The sequence below is a fragment of the Rhineura floridana genome, chromosome 14 (genome assembly GCF_030035675.1).
Source record: "Rhineura floridana isolate rRhiFlo1 chromosome 14, rRhiFlo1.hap2, whole genome shotgun sequence".
NCBI classification, from domain to species: Eukaryota; Metazoa; Chordata; class Lepidosauria; order Squamata; family Rhineuridae; genus Rhineura; species Rhineura floridana.
This window is the reverse complement of record NC_084493.1, coordinates 14,803,529-14,821,152: the sequence shown is the minus strand read 5'-3', so window position 1 is coordinate 14,821,152 and position 17,624 is coordinate 14,803,529. Positions and strand designations below refer to the sequence as shown.

At 46.3% G+C, this 17,624-nt stretch overlaps 2 protein-coding genes across 6 annotated transcripts in view; one reads left to right on the top strand and one right to left on the bottom strand.

Annotated features, from left to right (window-relative positions):
• IL16 (interleukin 16) overlaps positions 1-4,016 on the top strand; it is a 51,634-nt gene extending 47,618 nt beyond the window's left edge. For all 4 annotated transcript variants that reach the window (XM_061595703.1, XM_061595701.1, XM_061595702.1 and 1 more), the window contains 3 exons: positions 192-441; positions 1,396-1,521; positions 3,147-4,016. In XM_061595703.1, coding sequence (XP_061451687.1) covers positions 192-441; positions 1,396-1,521; positions 3,147-3,343 — 573 coding nt within the window. In that variant the 3' untranslated portion in view covers positions 3,344-4,016. The remainder of the gene's footprint in view (positions 1-191; positions 442-1,395; positions 1,522-3,146) is intronic.
• A 126-nt stretch (positions 4,017-4,142) lies between these two features.
• Positions 4,143-15,532, bottom strand: STARD5 (StAR related lipid transfer domain containing 5). Of its 2 annotated transcripts, none has more exons than XM_061595708.1 (6): positions 15,212-15,532; positions 11,262-11,311; positions 9,143-9,275; positions 8,067-8,184; positions 7,108-7,201; positions 4,143-5,977 (listed from the first exon to the last, which is right to left on the bottom strand). In XM_061595708.1, exons 1-6 carry the CDS (start codon positions 15,299-15,301, stop codon positions 5,917-5,919), a joined length of 546 nt encoding a protein of 181 aa, XP_061451692.1. In that variant the 5' UTR covers positions 15,302-15,532; the 3' UTR covers positions 4,143-5,916. The 2 variants fall into 2 exon arrangements, with proteins under 2 accessions (XP_061451692.1, XP_061451691.1); XM_061595707.1 differs by having other exon boundaries at positions 4,143-6,014; positions 15,212-15,412.
• Positions 15,533-17,624: the final 2,092 nt, after the last annotated feature.

The following is a 17,624-nucleotide window of genomic DNA, read 5'->3' as shown; positions in this document are numbered from 1 at the left end:
GGGGGCAGAGGGGCATGGCCAGTGACAAAAGTGGGCGGACCAATGAGTGTAACTATTACCTTTGTACTTGCACTCTACTATAGATTTTGAAAAATTGTTTGTACATTTGAACACCACTTAAGATGTTGAATGCGCTTAATTGGGAATGTCACAAACCATCTCTCTCTCCCTCTCTGTGGGTTTTCTCACAGGTTCACAGAGTTTTCCCCAGTGGCCTAGCATGCCAGGAAGGAACTATTCAGAAAGGAGATGAAGTCTTATCCATAAACGGGAAGTCTCTAAAAGGCAGCACTCGCAATGACGCACTGGAGATATTGCGGAACGTTCGGCACCCAAAGCAGGCAGTCATTGTCACGAGAAAGCCCAGAGAGGGTGAAAGAAGCCTCGATGCATCCGTTGGGTCCTCTGCATCTATAGGAAGTGAAACTTCAAAGGCCTCTAGTGAGTATTTGGTAACAATTGTTAAAGAATAGGTCAGGGATGCAGAACCTCTTTCACCCCAAGGGCCACGTTCCCTTTGGGTGAACCTTCCTGGGGCCACAGTCCAGTGGTGAATGCACCCAGAGACAGAAATAGGCAAAGTAACAAACGGAAATGTTACTTTTGTACAGTAGGCTAGTTTTACGCATACTTGCACACCCTTCTCTATCCAGGTGAGCAGGAGGCATGATCAGAGTTCAAAGACACATTTCAGCCATGGATGGCGTGAAGCTGGTGAGGGGTGTGGCCAGGAGAGAGTAGATGTGACCAGGGAGGCAGGGTAGCCTGGAAAAAGTCCCGAGGGCCAGACAGAGAAGCCTGGAGGGCCACACTTGGCCCCTGAGCTTCAGGTTCTTCACCCCCTGCAATAGGTGCTCTTAATATACCGAGGAGATACATGTGAGCCTCACTGCCATTAAAAAAATAATGAAAAAGCAGATTCAGACAACAGAAATTTAGAGTGGAGACACAGCAGGGGGTGCTCTGCATGAACCTAGAAGCAGACCAGATACAGCACCCCACCACAGCTTTTACATTACAGCAGGCATGGGGAGCCTGTGGCCCTCAATGTTGCTGGACTACAACTCCGATCATCCCTGCCCATTGGCCATGCTGAGTGGTGCTGGGAGTCCACCAACATTTGGTGGTCTGCAGGTTTTCCATCCTTACCCTAAATCCTTTTCATCTTTTGTTAGAGAAATAGGAAGCTACCTTATACTATCATTAAGCTTAGTATTGTCACTGGCTGGCAGCGGCTCTCTAGCGTTTCAGATGAGTGATCTTTCCTGGTGGTACTTGGGAGATGCCAGGGACTGGACCTGGGACCTTCTGCCCATGAAGCATGTTCTCTACCACTGAGCCACACCTTTTCCAACACAACACGTTCCCCTCTGACCATATTCTATTTTAACACAGCATCCGAAGACCTGATCTTCACCATTATGTTGGAGAAGACATCTGCCGGTTTAGGTTTCAGTTTAGAAGGAGGGAAAGGCTCTATCCATGGAGATAAGCCCATCATCGTCAACCGACTTTTCAAAGGTACGTAACAGTGGCAAACTAGCTGAGCATTACTCTTTTTTCAAACTGCAGGCACCATGATGTTCAAAAAGAGGGCTCTTAGTTTAACACAGAGCAGGTACAGAGAATCTACGGCCCTCTAGACATTGCTGGATTCCAACTCCTGTCAGCCCCAGCTGGCATGGCAGACTGTCAGGGATGATGGGAGTTGTAGTCCAACAACCCCTGGAGGCCCTCAAGTTCCCCATCCCCAGCAAAGAGGCTCAATTGAGAGTTTCATTGAAGTCTACTCGGACAGCTGGTATAGCTCAGTGGGGAGGAGAGCCTGGCTGGGAATCCAGAGTCTGTGAGTTCAAATCCCCGCTCATGTCTCCTGGGTGTCAAGGGCCAGCTAAAGATCACCCCCACAGGGAGTGGCTCAGGGTTACATGCCCTGCCACCTGTGCAGCCGTGGGCAAGCTGCAGAGTCCCAAGGAGTCCAGTTACCCCCCAGCTGGCAGTTGCAAACAAGGAAGGTACTGGCTTGTGCAGCTGTGGCAAGCTGAGCAGGCCCTCGCCAGCTGGGGAGGACCAGCCTCAGAGGGAGGCAATGGTAAACCCCCTGTGAATAGCGTTTACCATGGACACTCTATTCATAGGGTAGCCATAAGTCGGGATCGACTTGAAGGCAGTCCATTTCCATTTTTTTTCTTCTACTCTAGCAAAGAGCATGGAAATACTCATTTAACTTGAAACAAAAAAAGGGGGATTCAGTTTTCTCAGAGGATTCAGTGGAACTGCTTTGAGCGCTATGCAGGACCTGGTAGAGTTAAACATGCAGGATCACATACACCATCAAACTCCTACCCCAGAGGGGAAAGAGTTATTTCCAACATGAGTCATTTAGATGTTGTGTAAAGCATCTGTGGGCAACTACAAATGAAAAATATAATTCTGCACTGAATTTCTGTACCAAGTAAAACTGAAACCTCCAACCTTTACATAGGGAATGTTTGTAGAATATCTCTTATTTTGCATGTTTTCTTCCATGGCAAATGGTCAAGGAGTGGTAATTAGGGATGGAAGGCTCTGCCAGCTCAGATTCTCTGTGTCTCATTTTTCCATTCTTAAATTCACTTCTCCACATTTCTGCAGCAATCTGTGGTTATTTAAACAAAACCCTCCAGCATTTTTGTGTGAATTTTTACGAATAAACACATTTTTGTATGCAGTTTTAACTAATATATTTTTTGCAACATTCTGCATTTTTGTATGGTATTTCCATGAATATGTTTTTTATATACACTTTCCCCTCATATATGCATTTTTGTAAACATTGTTTGACTGCAGAATTGCATCGCAGATTTCGGATACATGTGAATTTCAAAGGGTAGCTGTGTTTTGGTTCTCATGTTGTTTTGATAAGTCTGACTTTAAATGCGAACCAAGTTTAATTCCCCCCCCCTTCCTAGTTGTAATCCAACTAACATCTGGAGGGCACCACATTGACTCCCCCTGCAGTAAGGAACAGGAATTAGGGGGCTCTGCCAAAGTCTTAAGGGGAAAAGGAGATGATTCTCAGTGTGTTTGTGCTGTTTTCATTTATCACATGCTCACTTAAGATCCATGATGACAGAAATATATTTTTATTCGCTCGCTTCTTTTAGGGGTAGCATCAGAACGCAGCCCCACCGTTCAGCCTGGAGATGAGTTACTACAGGTGCACACAAACCTGATGCAAGGACTCACCCGTTTTGAAGCCTGGAACCTCATCAAGACGTTACCTGATGGGCCTATTACGGCTGTCATCAAGAGAAAGAGCTCCATCAGCAAAACAGCTGAATCTCTACATGGACAAGAATAACAGTAACTAAAAAGAGACCAACCTGAGCAAGTCCCTGAACTGCTGCCCATTTTAAACCAGGAGCAAAAAGCTTTCATTCATCACCATAGCCTCAGCCGGTTCAAGTGCCCATCACCAGATGTTTGTTGAAAGTTGGCCAGGACTGAGAAGAGGCATATGCAAAATGCTCACTTGTTTGTGGTCTCAGTATTAGTAAAGCAGCTGCCATGAGCTGTACACTAGTTAAAACGAGGCTTTTTTATCAAACAAAATCAGCTTTACAGAAACCTGTAAATCAGCTTGGTGGTGGAACAGACGCCATGATTAATTAATGGGCCTCGATTGCATCATAAGTCAATCAAGCACATCGCTCGCCCACCCTCATCTAGCACGGAGAAATGGTGCAATGGTGCATGGAAATAGTTCTGGACACGTGGACTCCCTAGATGGATGGGAACTGCCTGTACAGGCTAGATGCCACATATAGACATGAGGCATTCTATGTGGCCCCTCTCTTGTGCTACAAGATGTGGAAAGCGAGTGCACATTTCTGCCTACTTTTCAACATAAGACTGGAATACACAACCCTACCACTGACGGGCTGCATGTGGATTGTGGGGATACCTGGATCAGGGGTACAACATCTTTTAACTCTGTTCCATGTTGTCCAAATAAATAATCATTGTTTTAATCATTTAAGTTTACTTCACATTATCTCTGTCCCTCCCCTTAATGAGCTTGCCTGGTCATCACTGTTTAAGTACAGTGGTTGACTGTGCTTACAGACTTTCCAGCTGCAACACAAACACATCAGCAACAGTTTAAGAGCACCATTGTTTATTATTATTAATTTACATAGCACTAACCATGCAATGGTCCATCACAACAGCCCTGTAAGATAGGACAGTTTCTTGCCTGTGCTACACAATCAGCAGAATCACACACAGTAGAGTTGTGAAGTGGTACAGGTAGAAGATCACATGCTTGAATGTGTCTCTCTCTGCACACAAAACTTCCCTGCACACAGAAGAGTAGCACATCAGAGAGAAAACTAAGCCAGAACTTCTGCCTCCTTGACATATGCTAGCTTTCCGCAAGCAGGGATTTTTACCCTCTCCTTCCTTTGCAGGTACATTGCAGGATTCTGTAGGTTTGCTAAATAGAAAAAGAGATGTGAAGGCCTGGGGAAAAAACTGGAAAAAGCTGGGTGATTTCTGGGGGGGGGGGGAGGTTTTTTTGGGGAAAAGGAAAAACACATTTTTTCCTGTTTGTCCCCCCAGGCCTTCATATCTCTAAACGGTAACAAGAACAAATGTACAGTAAGAAGAATTTTTGCTGAGGTACAGTGGCTTGGCTAAGGATGCTCACTGAACCTATGGCCTTGTAGATCCAACAAGCTGATGGGTATGGGGGCACTACAAGGTCCTCTCCATTCAGTTTAATGGAATGGAGTTGCCTTTGCTGGTCAAGCAAATGAGGGCAGGCACATGTTCCAGAGTTCCTTGTTTGCACTGCAGCACACATGGGACTCTGCTGTAGGCTGCTGGGCACAAACAATCTTGTGCATCACCACCCAAATCTTGTCTACACGGGCTATGACCCACTTTCTACATATGTGATCCAGCGTGGCTGCTACTGCTTTAGTTCATTTACAGATACATGTAAATAAATAAAACTTTACACCCTCGCGGTTTGTCCAGTTAGCATGTTTACTTGCCACGCAAGCCACGCCTGACTCCTTAGCTGCACCCTTGAGCCGGTGGATTAACACATCATTAGAATGGAAGTCTTTATGCAGGCATGGAAATAGCTGCAGAGGCCTTGGCAGCCACTGCAGCTCAAAAACATGTCAAGAAGATCAGGGACTTCAGAGGTGTTCTTAAATTGGGGGAGGCGAGTCCCGGCAGCCCAATAAAAATGATGAATTAAAAAGGAATCCCCTTTATACTGGAAAGACCCAGCTCATGATTACGGCAGAAGAACTACAAAGGGGTAGCCAACGTAGTGCCTTCCAGATGTCGTTGTAGTTCAAAAAAGTAATTTTCCCAAGCTCTGGAAAGGTTCCCTGCACTTGATATATATGAATGACAGTGCACGGATGTTATTTGGCAAATATTTAGTATCATTTTTCCAAGCCAGTTTTATGATCCAGGGAGAAACAAAGAGCTACATAGACCACTGAAGCCTGGCATTGTGCTCAGCCCTCGCTCCCTGAGATTTCACTAGAAATCGGCCACACTTTCATTAAAGCCTACCTCATGGACTAGAAAGCTGAATGTTTGTTAGTTTGTTTTCTAGTGAAAATGGAGGGCAGAATCGAACCAAAGCACTGTAACTGAAGTCCCGTTCATGTTAAGGCGTGTGTTTAAAATCTTCCCCAGCTAAAAACCAATGAAATCTCCAAGTGCTTAACTTTGGTTAGATCATGCCCTGAAGCTGTCACAGGTATGGACCCTCCACCACGCAATACTTCATTTCTGCACTTGCAAAGTCCAATCACAGAATTGTGTGTACACATGCACCCTTGGAGGAAAAAAATATTGCTTAAGCAACAAATTTTATCACTGCTTTGGTTAGACTGCTGTAAAAACCAGTTATACTGCTTGGAAAGAAGGATTCAACAACTGACTGTGGAAGGCTGCCGCCCAGGTCCGTCTGAAAGAAAATGAGGAGTTGGGTCTTAGATAGCTCCCTGTAGGGGAGAAACAAACCAAAATAAGTCAGCAGAAACTACCAATTAGCCAGAGATACAGACTTAAGGGTGGGAGAACCCTTTCAAGGTTTCTGATTTTATTAGAGTGGCAAGTCACATGCGGTAGTGACTCCCAAGTGGGAAAGGTACATAGGAAGGGGTGCCACTGAAATTAAGGCCACAGCCGCACTATGAGAGTGAAAACACTATGATACCACTTCACACAGTCTTCTCACAAAGAATCCTGGGAAGTGTTGTTTGTTAAGGGTGCAGAGAGTTGTCAGGAGACCCCCTCACAGAGCTACAGTTCTCTACAATTCTCAGAGTTCCCTGCAAAGAGAGATTGATTGTTAAACCATTCTGGGAACTGTTGCTCTGGGAGGGGAACAGGGGTCTCCTAACAACTCTCAGAATCCTTAACAAGCTACACTTCCCAGGATTCTTTGCGGGAAGATCCATGACTGTTTAAAGTGGTATGACACTGTTTTAACTGTATAGTGCAGATGAGGCCTAAATCTGGAAAAAAGGGACCTCAACAAAATGTTGCAGTATGGAGTGCTGTTGTTCGGTATGCCTAGCCACTCCATCCACTTATCAGGTGGAAATCTGTTGCTACTGAGCCTGCTCAGTCCTCCATCAGCTGTTTTTGAGGCTCTCTCCTCCTCAAGCCTTTTCCCCCCTAAATAATTTTTATACTTCTGCAAACTTCAAAGTCCTGCCCTCCACCCCCAGTGCTAAACCTGTTTATATCCTCCTCTTCTACATGGGTCTTGCTGTGTTGCAACAGCACTTAAAGCCTGGACGTCGGAAATAGAGGAAATTATGGTGCTCCGACTTTAATGGTCCCAGCAACCTTTGCAAAAGGAAACAGGAAGGAGCCGCTTTGCCCACAGCAAGCTGACTGCATTTCTCAACAAATTCAGCCTCACTGAACCTACTTTTGGAGACTTTAGCTTTTAGTGGGATAGTGGGTCAAACTTCTTGCCTAACGTTGTAGCAACTGCCCTCCCTCACCCCCCAAATGCAACAACCCAATTAACAGGCAGCATCTGCACACATGCTTGCTACAGTACAACATACTGACAAATCTTACCCTGGGGCAGGAATGCAGAAAGAGCCACAGGGGTAATTAAGTCCTCTCACATAATTTGGTTGAGGCAGACAAAGGGGATGCTCCACGCTGGTTGCTGCGAGACGGAGACATAAAAATAACCCACAAGATAACGTCTGTTTCGTGTTTCATGGGGGAAGAAAGCCTCTCTTAAAGAAAAGAAAGATGAACCACAAAATGACTGCCCTACAATGAATTCAGAAACATTTGGGGGGCTGATTCACTCACTCACTGTCTCTTCATCTGATGGCAAGCAAGTGAACGGCCTCCACTGAAAAAGCCGCATTTAAAAACAGAGGAAGGTAAAAAGAACCCTGCTGAATCAGGCCAAAGACCAATCTAGCCATAGAATCGTAGACTTGGAAGGGGCCTATAAGGCCATCAAGTCCAACCCCCTGCTCAATGCAGGAATCCAAATCAAAGCATTCCTGACAGATGGGTGTCCAGCTGCCTCTTGACTGCCTCCAGTGTCGGAGAGCCCACCACCTCTCTAGGTAATTGGTTAGTCCAGCATCCTGTTCTCACAGAAGCCAAATAGATGCCCCAAAGGGAGCCCACAAGCAGGGCATGAGCCCAACAGCACTCTTCCTGTTCGCTCTATCCAGCAACTGGTATTCAGAGGCAATCCCAAGAAAGATTGTGCAATGGCCTGACTCAACATATAGCAGTTTCTCAGGTCCTCAGTCAGCCTTCCCCATAGGAGCTGTTGTAGTGCATAAGTTTGGATAGCTTTACAAGAGGTTTAGATAATGGCCAATAGATGCTGGAAACTGCAGGAGGGGAGAGTGCTGTTGCACTCAGGTCCTGATTGCGAGCTTCCCACGGGCATCTGGCTGGCCACTGGGAGAATAGGATGCTGGCCACTGGCCTGATTCAGCAGCCTTTCCTTATGTGCAAACCAGCCTATGGGACAAATACATTGTAGGTTTTAACCAACTTACCCACAGATGCTATAGTTCCGTCCTCATCCTGTTTAATCAGGACCACGTCCAAGAAGTCTCTTGGAGAGATCACGTTCATAAAAGCTGACGGTGTGATAGTTCTAACTATGGAAGCATCCTACAAAGCACAAACCAGGGTCAGGCTACACTATTTGAGTGTACTTGCTGATCTGTAAATTTATACTCAGAGTGTACAATGAAAGGGAATGCAATCATCTTTACTCAAGGTAACATTCTGCGCCACAAACTGACTGCGTTTGAACATAACTCTAAAGGGGAATCTCTTTCAAGGGCCACATTCCCTTTTCGGCAACCTTCCAGGGGCCATATGCCAGTGGTGGGCGGGGTCAGAGGCAAACCTGGGTGGAGCAACAAATGTAAATTTTACCTTTGCCCAGCAGGCTAGTTTTTACGCACTTGAATCTTTATCCTACAACCTGACAATGAGGGAGTATTAACAGACTTCATTGACAAATTCCATCCAGGCAAAGAAAACCTTGGGTGTGTAACACAGTCTTTTATTATTAATATTCTTTTTAGAAAGTCAGCTGTTGATCAGGACTAGGGATTGGAAGCTTTGAAGAATAAGAGATGGCAAGAACTACCAGGTACTTGAAGTGTTAGTAGAGGGTTTGGTTGGTGACTGCCTGGCTAAAACTGGTATGGGTGCAGGCAAGTTAGTGGTGCTTAGAGTTGTGAAGGCCCAGGGGAAAAAAACCCTGGAAAAAAAACAACAGAAAAAAATGTGTTCCCCCCAAAAAAATTTTTTTCTGTTTTTATTCCCCAGGCCTTCACATTTCTAGTGATGGTTTACAGCCAGTCAACACCACAATTTTTGCATGGTGCTAAGGCACAGTCAAGTGGCAGGAGAGCAGGCTGCTGGCATCAATGATGATGGGTAGCCAATCAGCAATCACAGTTCTTGCACAGTCCTGATTAAGGCATGCCCCCTCCTCCACCACCAATACAAAGGGCAGGAATTCTCTCCCTTCTGGCCCTACTCCGCTGTGGAGCAGCGGTGGCCAAAGGGTTCCATCAGCTGCTATCAGTGATAAGTACAACTGTGTTCGACTTACTTCGTTAATCTTTTCAATGACAACCACCTCCTTCACATTGGGATCCCATTTTTCTCTAAGGCCTCCAGTCTCTGGCTTTAAACATTTAAAGACATCCTGTGGTTTTCCAGGTAGGATCCCTTCTGCTTTGTATCTTTTGGAAGAAGGAAGGACAGGAGGGACATAATGGGCATAAACAAAAACAATTTCCTCATTTTGTCTCAGTCTTGCACGTCCTTTGCTATTGCTTTTAGAAATTGGTTGCTAGTTGTGCTTCTCTAAAAATGGGTTTTTATCAGGAGCTGACAATTTGTGGCCCTCCAGATGTTGCTGGACTAGAACTCCCCATCAGCCCCAGCCAGCATGGCCTGTCGCAGAGTGGCAAAATTGGGAATGGGGAGACTGAGTGAGCCTTTGTGTGTTTGAATCTTTGCTAAAGATTACACCTTCCCTGCAAATTAGTCAGACAGAGACTTTAAGCTTTAAAATAAGAAATAACTACTTTATTCTGGAAGTACATACTTGATAGGAAAGAGTTCTACATCTAGCTAACTAGCTAAGTTGGAGATGCAAACACTAAGCCTAGTGTTTGCCCTCATGCTTGGAGGAGAGGGAGAGACAAAGAGAATATGTCTGCTCTCCCTCTCAAGAGAAAAAAGGAGGAGGAAGGAGATGTGGTCAACACCCTATGCATATCAGTCTAGGAGGAAGGGAGAGACAGCAGGAGATCAAAGGATAGGTATTAGCCTAGCAATCAGGAGGTCTCCTCTCTAGCTACCCATTTTAACTCCATGCAGCCTCAACCCACAAGTTGGAGTTGAACCACATATTCCAGCATGGCCAACAATCAGGGATGATGGGAGACGGAGTCCAACAACATCTGGAGGGCCACAGATTGCTCCTCTTGTTATATCTTTTTATGCTTTTAACGTACATCACTGTGTACTAAAGAGTGGAGCACAATAATAGTAAGGGCAAAATCAGCATTGTTTAAAAATGAAAACCCCAGTCATGTAGTCCTGGGAGGAAGATGCCCGTATGTACTAGAAGTGCATTATTCATGCTAGTGCCTTTACATCAGCTTTGCATTTAACAAGTCACCTGGTAGCCACAGGTGGCCACAAATTCCTTGCAGACAAGCATGTGGGCTGGTGGAGGAGTGACAGATTGCTTCATCTCTCTTCTTCCAGACCCCTCGGTCTCCATGTTTGCTGTGGAGGAAGGAACATCTCTCCACAACCAGCAGTGGGTTGACAGAGGGGGTAAGACATCACTTGGTCTTCCCTGCACTAGTCCATTTGGTAGAAGGCTTAAAAAAAAAAGTCTGCTAACAGGTTAGGAGGCTGTGTTTCAATTCCCACTGTAGAATAGAAGACTTCCCTTCTTTTGTGTCCAACATGGAAACACAGGATAGAGACACACTTACTGTTGTGTCGGTTCCACTGCATCTTTACCTCTCTTTTCTCAAAACGGGGGCACATAACACTAGTCAAACTCTGCCTCATCAGATCAGCTCCAGTGTTTGTTTTTTAAAATTCTGCTTCAGGGCTGTTTAACAACTGATTGGTAGATCGACCCCTTTGTCTTCCAGGTGTGGCCAGTGGAAACGCTTTGCTGCAGGCTCAGGCAGAGACAGTGATTGGCCCATCGCTTTGCTGTGGGCAGTCCTGAAAGGTCTGAAGGCGGCAGTTGGGGAAGGCTGGAGTGTCCAGCCAAGGGCACATTTGCTTCAAAACACAGCCAGAAAAACCATTCCGGCTGCTTTTCAAGTGACTAGTGTGCCCACAGCCACATCTACTATCCTCTTAGACCAGCCTTTCCCAACCGGTGTGCCTCCAGATGTTGTTGGACCACAACTCCCATCAGCCTCAGCCAGCGTTGCCAATGGCTGAGGCTGATGGGAGTTGTGGTCCAACAACATCTGGAGGCACACCGGTTGGGAAAGGCTGTCTTATACGATTACAGGGAAAAAATTTCTTGCAGGCTAGTAACTTCTGTGGCTTATTTACAGAATATTTCTGAATAGACACAGATAGGATTGCATAGCAAATGTGACAAAAATGGTGGGAATTACTTTATTTCCCCAAGAAATTTACCTACATGATAAAATACACTTGATCTTTTGTACAGCTTTACTTACAGGTTTCCGTGAAATTCAGTTGATGGTCTCCAAGAAATTGAAACTTCGTTCTATAAAAATAAATCAATAAAAAACAAATGTATCCAAATGAGGTTTTTTTTGGGGGGGGGGTTGAAAAAAAGAATCCTAACGCTCAGCATTCATACAGCATTTTATGAGTGTTTCGAGTTCTTTACATACGTAGTATGTCAGTATCTCCTACAGCAGCCCTGTAAGGTAGGTTAAAATCAATATCCTCATATTGTAGGTGGTGGTGGGGTTGGGACTTAAGCATGGCTTAAGCCAGTGTGGTATATTAGAGAGTTGGATTAGTTTTGTTGTTGTTATGTGCCTTCAAGTCGATTATGACTTATGGCGACTCTATGAATCAGTGACCTCCAATAGCATCTGTCGTGAACCACCCTGTTCAGATCTTGTAAGTTCAGGTCTGTGGCTTCCTTTATGGAATCAATCCATCTTTTGTTTGGCTTTCCTCTTTTTCTACTCCCTTCTGTTTTTCCCAGCATTAGTGTCTTTTCTAATGAATCATGCCTTCTCATGATGTGTCCAAAGTAGGATAACCTCAGTTTCATCATTTTAGCTTCTAGTGATAGTTCTAGTTTAATTTGTTCTGACACCCAATTATTTGTCTTTTTCGCAGTCCATAGTATGCGCAAAGCTCTCCTCCAACACCACATTTCAAAGGAGTTGGTTTTTCTCTTACCCGCTTTTTTCATTGTCCAACTTTCACATCCATACATAGAGATCAAGAATTCCATGGTCTGAATGATCCTGACTTTAGTGTTCAGCCATACATATTTGCATTTTGAGGGCCTTTTCTAGTTCTCTCATAGCTGCCCTCCCCAGTCCTAGCCTTCTTCTGATTTCTTGTCTCCATTTTGGTTAACGATTGTGCCAAGGTACAAGGATAATCCTTGACAAGTTCAATGTCCTTGTTGTTAACTTAAAGTTACATAACTCTTCTGTTGTCATTACTTTAGTCTTCTTGACGTTCAGCTGTAGTTGGATTCAAATCCCCACTCAGCCACGAAGCTCACTGGATGATTTTGGGATAGTCACCATCTTACAGCCTAGCCTACCTTGCAGGCTTATTGAGAGGACAAAGGGGTAGGATGCGATGCAGGCTGCCTGCCGCTCCTTGATGGCAATGTGAAATACAAACATAGTAATAAATACATAGCTCATTTCTAAATTCTTGTTGATTCATTTTAGGGCAATAATACTAATGGCCAACTTTCCAAATAGAGTACATTTCAAAGAGTTTTGTATCACATTTATTGTGTTAGCCTGCTGGCCTAATCTGTAAACATTTACACTGCAGTAAATGTGTTGGCCTTCAAGGTGCCACACAGGGCTGGATTATCCATTAGGCTTAGTAGGCTGAAGCCTAGGGGCCCGGAGCTCTTGGGGGCCCGTGCAAGAGCTTCCGAACCGCCCGCCATCTCCCCACTTCACTTACCTTTTTCTCTGCTGTTTTTTGTGGTTTGCCATTAATCAAGATGGCAGCCAAGGTTTCCCTAAGGGGCTGAAGCCTCTGCTGCCATATCGGTTGATGGCACGCATGTGTGCTACACGCGTGCATTGCTGCCATCCACCAAGATGGCGGCAGAGGCTTCAGCCCCTTAGGGAAACCTCGGCAGCCCTTCTGATTGATGGCAAACCTGTGCGCGCAGTGCACGCAGCCGCAAAAAAAGCGTAAAGGTAGGTGAAGCGGGGGGGATGGGATGGGATGGGGGGCGGCTCAGAAGCTCCTGTCCTGAGATCCCTCCTGCGGCTGTTTCCGCGGATCTGCCTAAGAGGAGAAGCGCCCCCCAAACACCAATCAGCCTAGGGGCCCTCCTCAGCTTAATCTGGCCCTGGTGCCGTGAGATTTTTTGTTAACGATTCTCTAGGAGTCATTACCTTTAGGTTAAAAAACAACAACACCCACACAGCTTCTACACCATCAATAACCAGGGAATCACATTCGAAAACTAGGTAATGCTTATAAGCAGAAACAAATTAGGAGAATTTGCTTTACACATTCAGTTTGGTGGCATTTGCATTATGAGGCTCTTGGGAGGATGAGCAGCTACTTTTTTTGTATCCCACACGACTCCCACTCAGTGCAGACCCAGTATAATTAATGGGCACGACTACTTTAGAACCACTCATTTTAATGGGTCTACTCTGAGTAGCAGCAGCATTGCTTACAACTCTTTACTCAGGACATCCCAGGGTGAATCCTAATACTGAAAATGAGCTCAGTGGCTGAGGCTGACTCCTGCTTTCTCAATGAACAAAAAAAAACACATTTCCTGCTCCCACCCAGCGACGTCACACTAGCATGTCCTCAGATGCACCAATGAACCAATGTTGTGCCTTCCTCTTTCTCCTCCTCCAGGCTAAACAGCGAGTGTGTCACATTGCTTTCTCTTTCGCTGCAGGAGCTAGGACTGTAAAGCATTCACAGGAAGAGAGAACTGAATGGTTGCCGGCCCACAGTTGAGAGACAGACCCTCTTGTGTAATTGTACAGGTCTCTCTTTGTGCACTTAGGGTCAATGCCAGAGCGCCTTCCAAACTGCACACCGGCCCACATTTACTCTGCCTGCTGCAAATTGAATTCATTGAAATCTGCAGCCGGCCAGCCCTGCACTCGCTTTCTGAAACTGAGTGCATGAGTTCGTCTCTCTTCCAGATCGTTTAAACTCATAATGGATCCAGCTTGTGTTTATCCAAACATAGGAAGCTACCTTATGCTGAGTTTCTGGGAAAGGGGGTGTAGCTCAGGAAAAGAACACCTGCTCTGCATGCAGAAGGTGCCAGAAATATCTCCCCCCATTTAAACCCTGGGAGCTGCTGTCAGCCAGTGTAGACATGCTATGCCAGATGCGCCAATGGTCTGACTCAGTAAAGGCAGTTTCCTATGTTCCTCCAAGATAGACCATCGGTTCATTTAGCTCGGTATGATCCATAGTAATGGTTCCCAACCTCCCTCCGCCATGGACCACTTCAAAATTGCTGCTGGTCCACTTAAATGATTTTTCTGCCTGCTGCAGCCATTGTGATGTGATGTGCTAGACGCTGTGTGATTTTTAACTGTTCCCCCCCTTTTATTTCTTATATTGTATTTTATTGTATTACAATTTGCATTCCACAGAATTCAGGTTGTAATACAATCAAATGTTGTAATAGGAATAAAAGGAGGAATAACGGCACCATTAAAAATCAATATTAATATCTCATTCAGATGCACTGCACACCACCTGCATGAAGCTCACAGACTGCTGGCAGGACTGGACCTGGGAGCCTCGAGCACACAACGCAGTCTCCCCCATTTCCCAAAAATTGCAAACAAGGGTGACTTACTGGGAGCAGTCCCAGAAAATGTCTGGTAAGGGGTCCATTCGTGTCCCTGCACTCCTGCCTTTCCCAAATTTTCCAGATACCAACCTACAAGTCTGCTCAAGAATGCTCACAGCGGAATGAGGCTCAGGATGGCGCAATAGCACCTTTTTTCCCAAACCACAGGTGAGGGAAACACGTTTCGTATTGATCCCTAAGTGAAGAAACAACAGAAGAAATCCTCCATGCAAGTAGAAAGCTAACCCTGTTGGGAGAGAGCTAAAGAGCTTTCGTCCCTGATATAGCATCTTCCTCCTTTCACAGAGGAGTTGCTGTTCATGATTTACTCGCGGCGCTCAGCCACCTCGTCCACGTCTGCAGCGCTCTGAGAGGTGGTGAGATCTGGAGGTGACTGTACCACTTTGGACTGCAGGTAGGAAATACCTTTTTGAACGCCCGCCAAAACGACACCACCACCTCCCTAGAAGCGGAAAGACTTATCCCCCACCAAAAGTGGTACAGTCAGTGGTACAGTCACCTCGAGATCCTCACCACCACAGCCACCCAGCCTGCGGCTCCCGAGGGTGGGCCCTCTCCACTCGCGCCCTTCGCGACGGGGCTCACCGTGCGCTTGCAACTGCGCCAGCCGCTGGCGTCCTTCCGATAGGTCTGCATGCGCTCCGCAGCCCACTCAGCGGCCGCCTGGTAATCCATGCCGGCGAGCGAAATGGCAAAATGGCTCGCCCGGCTGGGCAAGAAGCTCGGGAGGGAGCAGAAAGAGCTGCCCGGCCCGGCCCAGAAAAGGGGCCGAGCCTTTGTGCGGCGGAGACGCCTCCGCCCGGAACCTTCGCGGTGGCGTCGGGGCCGCCTCCCTCGGCTTTTCTCGGGAAGCGCGATTTGGGTACGTGGGCAGCGCAGCAGCCTGCAGCGGGGGACGGGGCTTCCGTGCAAGGCGACGAGGCTTGCTGCGTCCCCTCCGGGCTTCTAACCTCACCTGCTAATTCGGGTGGGCTGTGTCTGTGTACACACCTTATATTTAAAGCACATCCCCCCCCCCGCCAAGAATCCTGGGAACTGTAGCTTATTCCTCACAGAGCTAAAATTCCCAGCACCCTTAACATTCGTAGAATCATAGAATAGTAGAGTTGGAAGGGGCCTATAAGGCTATACAGTCCAACCCCCTGTTCAATGCTGGAATCCATATTAAAGCATCCCCGACAGGCGGCTCTCCAGCTGCCCCTTGAATGTCTCCAGTGTTGGAGAGCCCACTACCTTGCTAGGTCATTGGTTCCATTGTTGTACTGCACTAAGAGGAAGCTTTTCCTGATGTCCTGCAGGCATCTGGCTTCCTACAACTTGAGCCTATTCTTCAGTGTCCTGCACTCTGGGATGATCAAGAAGAGATCCTGGCCTTCCTCTGTGTGACAACCTTTCCAGTACTTGAAGAGTGCTATCATATCTCCCCTCATATCTCCCCTCATATCATCCTCATTGCCCTTCTCTGAACCTGTTCCAGTTTGTCTGCATCCTTCTTAAAGTGCAGGCTCCAGAACTGGATGCAGTACTCAAGATGAGACCTAACCAGTGCCAAATATGGTTCCCAGGATTCTTTTTTGGGGAGGTGGGAGGATGCTTTAAATGTATAGTGTGTACCACTGCTGCTCTCCCTCCCTTGCCTTTAAACAGGCAGAAATGCATTCATTTATACCCCCACCTTTCATACAAAGGGTAATCAACAAGGCAGCTTTCATGGTACTATCCCCTCTGTCCCCCCCCCCCATTTTATCCTCACAACAATCTTGGGAAACAGGTGAGGCTGAGCTCCTCATGTCCTCTGCAATGCCAAGTGAAAGGGCACCTGCTTAACTCCTGGGGCAAATGTCAGCCTGGATGTAAATATTCTAGATTTCAAGGGGGCCATATTTGGCGAACACCTCCCAGAACCATTGTGAGCCTTGGAGGAAAAGAGGCAGCTCCTGATGCTTGATCTTACAGGAGGGACGCAGATCTTCAGAAGATGACGGACTAAACTTCTTCTTCTTCTTCAGTATATTGCCTGCCCCTTGTCAGGAGGTCCCAGGGCAGGTTACCACCATTTAAAATTTGATATTAAAAACAGTTGAATTGCAGTCACAGGAATAGGGTGGGTCCTGAAAATGCACATATCAGGTATCAAAGGCCGGGTAAAGAGGTGTACCTTCAGCAGATGAGAGGAACTATGCAGTAAAGGTGCCACACTCACCTTTGTGTGTGGAGAGAATGCCCTGACCATGGCAGCCACCTGCTGAATTCAGGACAGTGGAACTACCAAGAGCCACATCCCACTACCCCCCCCCGATGATCTTAACACCCAAGAGAGTCTATAGGGACTACAACTTCCATCATCTTTGACTCGCTGGGGATGATGGGAGTTGGAGTCCCAACAACGTTGAAAGGGTCGCAGATTCCCAGTTCCTGCCTTATGGGGTTGGAAATTGGGGCCGGGGGGGTGAAGAGAGAGAGAGAGACAACTCCTGTCCCAGTCCTAGTTAAATTGTGCTCTTGAATTTCTCTGTATCGTACAATTCCAGAAGGCTCAGGAGTCCTGGCATAAAGAAAAGTGAAAACCATCAATGCAGGTGATCCATGGAGATTGACTTGGTAGCAGCCAGCGCTTCAGCTCTGAAAAATCATCTGGCAGCGCCACCTTCCATTTGTTATGGAAATATATATGCAGAGATCCTCAGCAGTCTGAGCTGCATGTGTGCCAGTATGTGTATTTACCTAAGTAGCAACCTTTTACCCTGCATTTAGATCGCTGAGACTTAAGACTTAGTAAAATAAGAAAAGCTACTTTATTTATAGAAATACATAGTAGATAGGACCTAGTAGTTAGAACCTAGTTCTAACTAGCTAACTAAGTTGGAGGTGCAATGCTCAGACTTGGGTATTGCCCTCAAGGCTCAGGAGAGAACAAAGAAAGTTGTCTCCTCCCTCCTGAAGAAAAAAAAAGACAAAGGAGGGGCAGGTCAGCTTCCCTGAGCATATCAGTTTACAA